The sequence below is a fragment of the Parasteatoda tepidariorum genome, unplaced genomic scaffold (genome assembly GCF_043381705.1).
Source record: "Parasteatoda tepidariorum isolate YZ-2023 unplaced genomic scaffold, CAS_Ptep_4.0 HiC_scaffold_34, whole genome shotgun sequence".
In the NCBI taxonomy this organism is placed as follows: domain Eukaryota; kingdom Metazoa; phylum Arthropoda; class Arachnida; order Araneae; family Theridiidae; genus Parasteatoda; species Parasteatoda tepidariorum.
In genome coordinates this window covers 21,377-33,361 of record NW_027261674.1, presented here as the reverse complement: position 1 = coordinate 33,361, position 11,985 = coordinate 21,377, and the positions used below count along the sequence as shown (strand labels likewise).

Here is an 11,985-nt window from a genome sequence, read left to right as displayed (position 1 = left end):
GGACCATTGAGAAACATAAATAAAAGAAATGTGATTGTCAATTAAAATAGCTTTGCACAATTTCTTGATTCATAAGAATTTAGGACAATATATATCCTTCTTAATGAAGAAAAAATACTTTTATTTCTTGAAAAAAAAAAGTACTTTGAAAAATTCTTATTTATAAATGTTTTCCTCTAAAATTAAAATGCTTTAATTATATATAGATCAATACAATAAGTTAAAAGTATTACACTTATTATTAGCAAAAATTTTACTTACCAGATGAAACAGTGAAGACAGAATTGTCGTCTGACATGGTAGCTTGCTTGGTTGAATCATCTTGTATGCACACAGGTTGATAAGTTTATGATCCTTCGTTCCAAAGCTCTTGCCATACCAGGATTTCCACAGAAAAAATGAACAAAATAGTTGCTTTTAGCAGTCTGAAGTATGAAGTAGCCAAAAACTATGAAAATAGTTGCCTAAATAAGAACAAAAATTCATCAAAAATATGACTAAAATTTTGTTAATGACCTAATTGTCATATACCATGATTTATTTAGTCAAGTTGGTAGCAAATATGATAATTTTTAAATAAACGTTATGCTCCAGCACTATTTTCAATTTTATCAATAATTGATCTAGGAAATAAATATACACACGCACACACACATATATATATATTCATATATATATACATACATATATACATATATAATGATCAGTCAAATTCGAAATTCACGCATCGTAATATAGTTTCAAATTTTTTTTTTTAAAAAAAGCATGTTGAATTTCGTAGCCATTGAAAGATAACCATTGAAAAGGCGATCGAGAAACAANCTGTAAAAAATTTACATTGCAGCAACTAAGTAATCAAAGTGCTGCATCTGCCACCTAACTTTTAGAGAACCACAGAAACATTAACTGAATTGGATGTTTTGGACAGTGTGAAAAATAAAAACAAAACAGCAATAAATTGTGAGGAAGACGAAGAAGATGAAGACAGACATGATGAAGAAATCACTAATCCTTCATATGATGAAATGTTAAAATTATTTTAAACAATTCAATAGTAGATAATAATTTACAAGATAAAGATGTATCAATTTCTAATTTAATTATGCCAAGTGTTTATGAATTTAAAATTTGTGTTATGTTGTTCAAGTATTTCAAATGGTGATTTTCTATTTAACGAATTTTCCATATAAGGAACTATTTATCATGATTTAGTGACTTTGTTAAATAGAGGTTCGACTGTATTTTAAAAAACAAAACTTGTAAGAAGGTATTCCTCAACACAATTTTATAATACTGATATTAAAGTAATAATTCTAACGTTTCAAAGTCATATTAAAATGTTTGTTTGTTTGTTCTTCAGCGGTAAAAAAATTATGTGTCTTATTTACCAAAACTCCTTTTAGCTAGTAGTACATTGTTTGTGAAAGGTTAAAAACCATCTAAGAAGAATATACTGCAATAGAGAGATTTTACTGTGTTTGAAATAAAATAATTATTTACCTTTTTATTGCAAAATAATTTCATCACCACATCATACTGACAAATAATTACAGTTTGAGATGTAGTACAACAAATGAAGGGTCCATTTGTTACAGCATTTTCTTGAACAGCAAACAAATGGTAGTTCTTTATATTTGCCACAGACTTTAAAGTGGTGGGCTGATAGGAGGAAACAAATACCCGTGATTTCAGGCAATCTAGATCAACTGAACTCAATTCCCGATCCTCACCTATTGAATATATTAATTTACATTTTTCAGAAAATTTCAGGAAGTTATACGAACAGTTTTATAAAATATTGACACTATGAAATATTTAAAATAAAAAATTATGCAAACAAAGAATCCCAAATAATTTCATATCAATAATTTCTTAGGAAGAGGAGTCTGACTATCTTTTTCAGTCAGATTTAACATCCCATATATTATTGGACATATTACGCATAGTATAGCAAGAACATTTTTATATGTGGTTATTTCAAGCGAAACTTCTTAGGGGGGCATTTATCTAAGAATAAAAATGCAACTCCATAGGCCACTTTTTATCCCCACTATTAAAGAGTAAAAAATAAAAATTAAAATAAAAAAATTTAAAAAAAAGAAGAACCTCGTGAAATGATGTGAAGAAGACACAAATCAAATTCAGCAATATATTTGTTTGTTAAATGTTTTATATTATATGTCTAAGGATATACAAACTTAGCATGGTAGTATGTATAGTAAGTTGCCAGTTTTTCATATTTCACTTGTGATACTTATCCATTGTGTTTCTTTTCAAAAATAGCAGAATTAATCAGAATGACTTTCTTTTAAAGATAAAATATTTAAATACTTTGATTTCTTGATCCAAGAATAAGACTGTAGTATTATTTAAAAAAAATTAAATAGAGTTCAAAAACTAGGAGGAAGAAATAATTATTAATTAAATTATATAAAAGTAAAAATTATACATGAAAGTAAATATAAAAGTGTTATGTAAGTTTAAAAAATTATAAATTATAAGAAAGATAATTTTTCTAATGCTATTTTTTTTTTTGACCTAAAGGACTTGGTTAAGACTGCTTCATAAACATAAATTAAAATAAAAGTATTTAAACAAAATATTATTTTACATTAACTATTTTCTCTTTTTATACTAAAATAAACTATTTTTGACTCACAGCTACAATAGCTACTTGAAATGGTTTGGAATTTATTCTTAGAGATCCAAAGACAACACTGGCATATGTTGTTACATAGCAGAGCAGATGGGTCACCCAGTCTTCATTTCAAACTTCCTACCTTTAAATACAAAGGAATAGTATATTAGAGTAAATTCTGAACCACAGAGAAATAATAGGAAGAGCAATTTTATCAAACATCTAAATTTTAGCACATACAATCCTTGGCTAAGTCAAGGAAAGTGAAGACTGGAAGCACCATGCACACTGGGTGTGACAAAACTAACTTGCGAAGTTATCGAAAGACTTTTACCATTTGATCTCAGCTTACATTAGAGAGCTAGTATTTTACGAAAATAATTATTCTAACAGAATAACAGCATTTCCAATTCTCATCCTCTTTTCCCTTTCTAACGTTAATATTTATAAATTTTCATTTACAAAAATTCATTTTAACTGTGCTGCATAATTTGATTAAAAAATTATATTTACCATTTATAAGGAGTGCAACATTAATAATTTTTAGACTCATAATTTGAAAAACACGCATTATTCCATCAATTTTTTTAATGGATGAAGGAGACTCATCTTGCATATCTGAAAGAGCATATAATCCTTCTATCGCATCCAAGAGCATAACCTAATAAAAACATACTTATAATTATTGCAAAAGAAATTAAAAATGGTTCAAATTAACAACAAGTCTTATACTTACTTGTTCATCAAATATACTTGCACATAAAGGATCAATAGCTTTACTGTCTTAGAGACTTATAATTGTTTTTGTATCCAATCTCTTAAAAAATAAAAAGATAGAATTTGTTTAATGTTAAGCTTAAATATTTACTAACTAAATGAAAAACAATAAAAGTAAATAAATGAATATTAATAAATAAATTAAATAGGTGAGTAAATCAAATAATTAAATAAGTATAGCATTTACATAAAGAACTAGGTATACAGTTTTAGGAAATGGTAACATATTAAAAATTTAACTAATTTTTTACAGAAGCAGTGAAAATACTACAAATCATGAGTTACTCAACATACAGAAGAATCGCACAAGGACATTTCACTAAATGTAGATAAAATAAGTAATACAACAATCTATTAATTAGATAATTAAGCTTCATTGAATACAGCAAATACAAACAAAATAACAAAATATAATAGTCTTAATAAAACCATGAAACATTAAAATATATATATATATATATATATATACGCAGTCAAACCTCTAGATCTCGAGCTTGAAGGGAGAGGAAAAAAAATTCGAGATATCGAAAATCGCATGCTATCGATGGTAGAATAAAGAAAAATGCTCTTTACATACCTTATTTAATATTCCATATTTATTTTAAAAACACTTTTTACACTTTCATTTAAAAAAAAAAAATTCAATTGTTGTTTGTTTTAGAGATGTGAAAGAAAGTTTGTCTATAACATTTTCTAAGTGGACCATAATATTCGGCTGCCTCTCAATAAATCTCCTCACAGTATCTACTGCAGAAAGTGCTTGTTTGTTACTAACATTGAGCGGTAAATCTTAGATTTCCTCATCCTCTTCTTCTGATACCTCACAAGAAGCTTTTCTTTGTGCGATGATGTCATTGTCTTCCCACTGATCACACACTGTTACAGCATTATCTACGTTTACAAAGTCAGGAAATTCCATGTCGTCAAGCTTCATGAGTCCGGTCAATCTGTTCCTATCATTTTCGGTGTGGTTTTCATTAGAATTAACGATATTGATTGTTTGACTATTTTTGTGATCTTTAATGAGTTCAGACTTCTTGAAGCCATTCATTATCCTAGAGGAAGACACATCATTCCATGCCTTGTCAGCAATTCTTAAATTTTTTTTTTTTTTTTTTGAATATTTTTTTAATTTTAGAAAAAGATCTACACTATTTATGGAAAAAAAATTCAAGTTATCGAGGGATTAGAAAAAAAAAATCCTGAAACCAAGTTCTTTTTAACATTGAGTGTATAGGAAATTTGAAGGGAATTTTTTTTTCTCTTCGAGATATCAAAAAATTCGTGAAATCAAGGTTCAGGTTAGCGAGGTTCATCTGTTTATATACATATATATACTGATTTCTATACACTATCAGGATCAGTGAAGATTTAAATACTGGATTCTACAAAAGATTTTAAAACAGGCTTGAAATAGTGATTCCAATTTTAAAACTGTAACACACTTTATATATAGGTTAAACAGCTTAGGTGAAAGGATAAAGTTATGTACTTTTTACTTAACTTACTTTAAGACTACTGTCTACTTTTGAAAGGCTTATTTCAGCTGCTTTTTCCAAAACAGATACCCACATTTGCTTTTCATTGAAGTTATATGTCATGATATACAAGATCCTAAAATGAACAAGCAATAAAAATAAGAACAAGGAAATGATTTTTAAAAAAAGCGAGAAAGAAAGAGATAATACATTAGATTAAATTACTAACATTGGAAACGTTAAAGCAATACATGCTAAATTGAATGCAAAAAATAATTTTAACAAAAAAATTGAGCAGCACATAAAATTTGTATAGAATTTAACAATGAAGTTTAATAGACATAACATTATTAGAAGCATGTTACTTGACTAATCGAAATAACTTTAACTTTTTAAATACCGAGCCCTCCAAACCACAACATGCCCAGAATACCGCAAACACCCGAAGTAGGAAAACAAGTAGCAAAAATTTCCTACCACCAGTTTTACTCTGGAATGACTGATCAACTCTTTATTCACCTGTGGAAATATCCCCAAAATAGGAGTTCAAAGGGAAGAAAGACATAATTTGAAGCAAGAATATCGATAAAGTGAAGAGATTTATAAAATGTTAATAAATGCAACCTTTTTTTTTTTTTAAATTTATTATTTATATTAAAACATAAGTATGTAATTCCATGTAATCCAGTTATACAAAATCTAAATTAAGCATTTAAATTGATAATAATATTCTCGCACAAATAAAATCCTTTTTTTTCGTTGCAAAACAAAAACTAATATAATTCAATAACTTAAATGATTGAAAAATAAATTTTAAATTTCTTAGAAACCAACATTTAAAATTAACATCAGTCATTAAGGAGAAATTAATTTGGTGATAGTACTAAATATTATTCAACCTAAATGTGTGTCTTATTTTATATCAATTTACAATATGAAATAAGAGAAACTTTTCTTATTATTTAACAAGGCTCTGAAACCATTAAAAATATTATCCCCAGAAACTATAATTCCTCCTCAAGGTATAAAAAATATTTTTTGCTCTAGCCAGCATTAAATTCCTTTCAATGAAGTTTTCATTTGTAAATTATATTCCTTCAAGTGCTGTACCATAAAAGAGTTTGTAAACTTGTGCATAAAAATTAAAAAAATGTTGAAGAACTATTTTAACAATAATATTTTAAGTACAATATTTCTATATCATTTTAAAAAATCGAAAAGTTCAATTTTTTTTCAAATAAATTATCTTATCTAGAAACTATTTTTTAATGTGAATTTCAGTTCGGTGTATCGGAAAAAATTTTTAAGTTTGAAAATTAAAAAGTATAATAATTAATAAAATTATTTGTTATAAGGTTCTTGTAGATAATCTAAATTGCTTAACTAATTTTTAATTATTTGAAAGTAAACAACTCGAAATAGATGCCAAATTTTGTATATGTCTTTCCATAATTCATATAAAAATATTTTGAAGCATCCATTTCTTCGTTTTTGAAACATCCATTATTGCTGTAATTTTTCCACATGTCCTCTTCATATGAGTATTTGATAATTTTTCTCAAGAATTTTTAAAATATTGTCGTTAAAAATAAAAATGCATAAATATGTGTAATTAAGTAAATTGATCTAAAAAAATTATATTCATAATAAAAACAATAAAACTGCTTTTGAATTTCTATAAATAATTGCTATAGTAAAAGTAAGTTTATGTGCAATTTAATAAGAATCTAATAATTGGAAAATTATCATAAATTGAAAAAGTGGATTGAAAGCAAACAAAATAAATGTACAACTATATAACAATATCTTCAAAGCTTAGCAAATATATATATATATATATATATATATATACACAATGTCTAAATTTTTATTTCATAACTATTAATTTTTCTTAATTTCATTTTTAAAAATTTTAATGACTATATTTAATAATCTATATTTAATTACTATATTGAATGCATAATTTTTTAACCTCCGACCCCTTCGTTAATCAGCCAGACAGCTATTCTTTACGTATGCTAGGGAACACAATTACTTCCTATTTCAACAATGCTTTCTAGGCTAAGATTTATCTTTCTGTCACGTTTCACATGATGCTCCTCGAGCTTTGTGACCTTGATCAAATTACAGTTGATAAGTTGCATTTCAGATACTATGGAAAACATTCTGATGAGAATTATATATTGCTTTTAATCTAATTATTCAGAAACATTTCAACAAATAATGATAAAGTAAGATTTTATTTATGTTAACTTTTATAAAACTTTCAGAATTTAAAATTCCAACAAGTGAAAACACCTGAAAATTACCTTTTAGGCAAGCATATAGTGTGGGGAAATGATTCAACTTTCAGAACAAATGGTAAATCTGAATTGGCTGCATAAGGAAGTTCAGTAGCAGAAACCGAACTTGATACTGTGATTGATGATTTATCTGATAAAAAGTCTATTTCCAGTAAAGCTTCATCAGGGTCCTTCTCCTCTGCAGTTTCAAATATGTAAAGAACACTATCTTCAAAGCGCATATATCTTCCATCCCAGCCATGTTTGTTAATTCTAAGAAAAGGACAAATAATTGTATTAAATGAATGTAAGTAATTAAATGATAAATTATGCCCAATTTTGGTTTAAATTCGAATGTTTATTCAGGTGTTCTTAGGTATTGTTCAAGAACAATTCAGAAGTTCTTTTTATTACTTTTTACTATGAAAAACCAAAATAACAGTTAAAGAAATAAATTTGTAAACTAACAGAAAATATACAATGTTTAACTTATTACGACCTTGTATACTAAACCATAACATTTGATGAAAATTTAAACAAAAATTTAAAGTAAATAACTTAAGGAATTCATTTGGCAGTTGGTCTGGCAGAAATAAAGTAGATTTGTCTTGTAATTACTATGCAAAATTAATACAGTAGTTCACTTTTAGTATAATAGTCCAAGTTTTAACTATTCATTAATTCACAATTGTTTGTTTGGAGCTACTGCATTGTGATAAAACCAAATGTAAATAGTACTAAGTTTACACTTACTTTGGCACTTTTATCCATCCTTCTGATATGTTTGGAATTGTTTCAACTTTATCGACTGACGGAAAATTGCTTACAGCAGTTTTGAAATGCTGCATGAAACCTGTCGGTAATCCTCAGGTTTTTGGCGATGATGAAGCACATTTTGGATGACATTCTAACAGACATTCTACAAAAAATAAAAAAAATAAATTAGGAAAAAACTAATATCGTGTAATGAATAAGACTTAAAAATTATATTATCTAATCTATAAATTACATTTCAGGTAAAAAAAAAAGAAAGAAAGAAATTGATCGGGCATGTATTTTTTATCTTACATGCATCACCAGATATTTAACTCCTTAATTAGAAATAATATTTAAGTGCCCCTTCTCACTTTAACAATAATGAACAGATAAGTGGCACCAAAATAGAAAGAAAAAAATTGACCTAATAAGATACTAATAGATTGACCTAATAAATGTTACTGAATTATGTAATTAAATATTTAATAAACAAAGTAAGCTTAATCTTTTTTACTGAAATGTGAAACTCAGAAATTTGAAATGTGAAAGAGCTTTGTTGTTTTTATAGCTATTACTTAATATTTTCAAATACGTAGTGAACATTCAAAAAAGGATGTTTTAAGACTAAAGGTTTCTTTTAAGACTAATATGCCCAGCATGGCATTTAAAAATTTTAAGATTTTTCAAGCTCTTTTCATATAGCTGTCATTTACCAAAAATTATAACCATGATTATATAATATAGAACAATTTCAGTCACGAAAAAAATTAAAACCTTATGTTTTTCATTATGAATTGAAAAGTGTGATGCATGTCTGGAAATAAAGCTCTATGATGTTCTTTTTTGCAAGAAATAGTGACAAAACATATACATAAGCTTTTCTTATCCATAGCTTTTTCCATTTAAACTATTTGGATTGATTGCTGATAATGGTTGTGGAACTCGCTGACTGTACCAAGCAATCTAATTTGTTTTAATGCTAGGAATGCAAAGAATAATGAAATTCATTGTCCATTTACTGAGATTTATGTTGAAAGTGTTAAGTCAAATTATTGTATGGTCAGAAGGTGTGTTAAAAACATTTGACGAAAAACTAAAGAAGCAAGGAGAGGCCTTCAGTTGTCAGTGATGATTTAATAAGTTACATTGATATGAGAGAAAAGATATTTTACACCGCCAACTTTTTCTGATGAATAAGCTGGAATTGCATAAACAGTTTTGCATGAAATTACTTCCAGGTACTTAAATTACCATAAGTTGTGTACCAATTGCAGGCCAAAAGTGCCTACAGATGTCCACAAAATTAAAAGACTTTGGGTTTTGATATTTTTTTTTTCCTGGTAGAGATAAGGGAGAGACATAGTTCAGGAATTTGTCTAACCGACACATTCTTTGAGGAAGATATAAGCACGTTTTTCGCAATGATGAAGCACAACATAGAAAAAAGTTCAAGATGTGTCTTTTTATATAAGAATAAAAATTGACTGGAAAAAAAAGATATCTTAAGACATAAGGTCATCAGATTTTTTTCATAAAAAAAATTATTGGAAGAAATAAGCAAATTTTTTTCAGAAGTTTTTGATGTTTCAAGCAAGCTAATGTGCTAGGTTTGAGTCTTATCTCTATCCTTGAAGTGATAAATTTTTTCTTTAGCAGCACTAACAGCAAATTAAGTAAACTAAAGCTCAGCAGCAAAGTAACGAGACAAAAAAGTCCCTCAGAAAGTACAAGAATAAAACAAAAAATTACCTTGACATTTAACAATTGATCTTCCTAAATACATAGAGTCCAAGCAAATGCAACATTTAGAATTTCTCATGCACACAACCTCACAGAAACGATGTGGTATTTTATGCTTCATTCCTTGAGGATGGACAATTCTTTCACTATTTTCATTAGAATCACAGTTAGAGTCAGACTTAGAACTCGGCGAGTAAGTGATTGCAGTGTGCATAGCTCGTAAATTTGGTGTAGCAGTGGGCATCAACTTTTGTAGCCGTTGATTCTGATAAATTGCTTACTGGAAAAGAATTTGGGAGCAAAACATTTTAACACAAAATTTCAAAATGGGGGAAATTATATAATATCTAGAAGAATGTTGTAAACTTAAAATCATGTTTTATGCTAGTCATCACTTATAATTTAATCTGTGCAATCATATAATCTCATTAATCCTCCTTGCAATATTGGACCTCCATTATGGTCTTCCATCTCACCCATTACAGATTATCCAAAATAAAGTGTGCCTTTAAAATTTAAATTTTTAGAATGCATTTTAAAAGAAAATGTCTAAGTTAAAAATGACCTTAAAGCACTTAAAATTTTACAAAAAATCTTAAAATTATCACTTAAAATTAAGAAATTTTGCACTTAAAATTTAAAATGCACTGTGAAAAAAAAAGATAAATTCTTTTTTTATGGTTTTTACTTTACTTGGGTGCTCCAAATTAATGATTCAAACATCTTTACATATGCCATTTGCTATGTTTAACATAAAAACAAAATTTAGAAGTGTGAGCAATAAACAACTAATGTCTAATAACGGAGAAATATATTAATAACTCATTAAAGAAGATATATTGATTAATAACTGAGTTAACTAATGCCTAATAATTAAGAAATAAACTAAGTTAATTAATAACCGTAGAAGTTTTTAGCTAAAATTCAATTTTAATGAGAAGGATTTCAGGGTGCTTTCGATTTAATTTTTATAAAAGATTATTACAAAATTTATAATATTTAGAAAAGATATTTTTTTCAGTTAAAACATATTTTTATGAAGACAAATACAATTGAGAGTATTTCTACAGACATATGACAATAATAACAATTAAAAAAAAAACATCTCTCACTAAGTTAACTAACTAGATTATTTTTTATAAACAAGCTGATTTTTCAATTTTTGCAATATAGGGTTGGAAGGGCTATCACATGATTGTATCTTCACAACATAACCCATTGTATCAATTATGATCATCCTAAAATAAAAAGTCAAATAAAAAAATATTATTAATTTAATATACGGTCTTTACTTTCTCTCTAGTGAGTTATAGATCGCATATTTGATTAATCATTTTTTGACGCGATATACTTCTGTCGATTTCATCGAATATCTCTGGGTTATTCGGTAATTATAACAGCGTAGTTTTATAAATCCTGAAATTTTTAATGTGATAATATTATTGATCCTGAAATTGAATCACGCATTTAAATAATTTTTTTCACGACACTTTCTTTGTAAGCTTTATCGTTAATATGAAGGATTTTGTCAAATAGTTATTTCTACGCTTTTCCACGTGATTTTAAATAATTGCTTTTTCACGAGTTTTTTCTGGTGTTATCGTAAATCTAAATGACTTTTAAGCAGTTATTACCACTTTTCAACGAGATTTCAAAAATGTCATTTTTTATTATTTCTCAAGTTTCAAATTGTCCATAGCATATATACCATAGCATACATATATTAATATACATTAAAAAATTTTCAATAGACTAATTGGTTACCTGAAAAGTTCCGTTAAAAAGTACAATAAAAACAGAAAAAAATAAAAGTTAAACCCTTATATCGCTACTGGCGCATGTCTTTACGTGCTGGCCGCTTAATCAGAGCTCCGATGCATCAAGATGATAGCTGCTATACCGGTTCACTGACATATGCTTTAAATTGAGCTTAGAAACTATGCATACTCCAGACGTTCTACAAAAACACAATTTTTATCCGGTAAACAAACTGGACAGCTATTTTCTTACAAAACAGTAGGCTGTCAAAATAAACATCAGGCTGTATGCATAAATATTAATTGCTATTGAACAACAAATTAACTGACTTTTCAGCATTGCTTGCAGAGGAAGTAATAATTCAATAAAGGAGAAGGGCACAAATGTCAGATTAACCGAAAAATGTTACACATGCAGTATAAAATTCAAGGCACTGCTATACTGTGGCTTTATTTTTTTTTGTTTTCTACTTACTTTTGTAAGCCTCGTGCTATACTTTGTGGTGCAATCGTTTAAATAAAAAAGAAATAAATAAAGAAAGAAAGAAAAGGATTAA

At 27.2% G+C, this 11,985-nt stretch overlaps 1 protein-coding gene across 2 annotated transcripts; it reads right to left on the bottom strand.

Annotated features, from left to right (window-relative positions):
* Nucleotides 1-248: 248 nt before the first annotated feature.
* Nucleotides 249-9,951, bottom strand: LOC122272501 (citron Rho-interacting kinase-like). Of its 2 annotated transcripts, XM_043056273.2 has the most exons (8): nt 9,681-9,951; nt 7,929-8,094; nt 7,192-7,448; nt 4,924-5,029; nt 3,375-3,455; nt 3,152-3,299; nt 1,501-1,730; nt 249-464 (listed from the first exon to the last, which is right to left on the bottom strand). In XM_043056273.2, the coding sequence occupies exons 6-8, from the start codon at nt 3,294-3,296 to the stop codon at nt 318-320; spliced, it is 522 nt and encodes a 173-aa protein (XP_042912207.1). In that variant the 5' UTR covers nt 3,297-3,299; nt 3,375-3,455; nt 4,924-5,029; nt 7,192-7,448; nt 7,929-8,094; nt 9,681-9,951; the 3' UTR covers nt 249-317. The 2 variants fall into 2 exon arrangements, with proteins under 2 accessions (XP_042912207.1, XP_042912206.1); XM_043056272.2 differs by lacking the exons at nt 249-464; nt 1,501-1,730; nt 3,152-3,299; nt 3,375-3,455; nt 4,924-5,029 and having other exon boundaries at nt 7,115-7,448.
* Nucleotides 9,952-11,985: the final 2,034 nt, after the last annotated feature.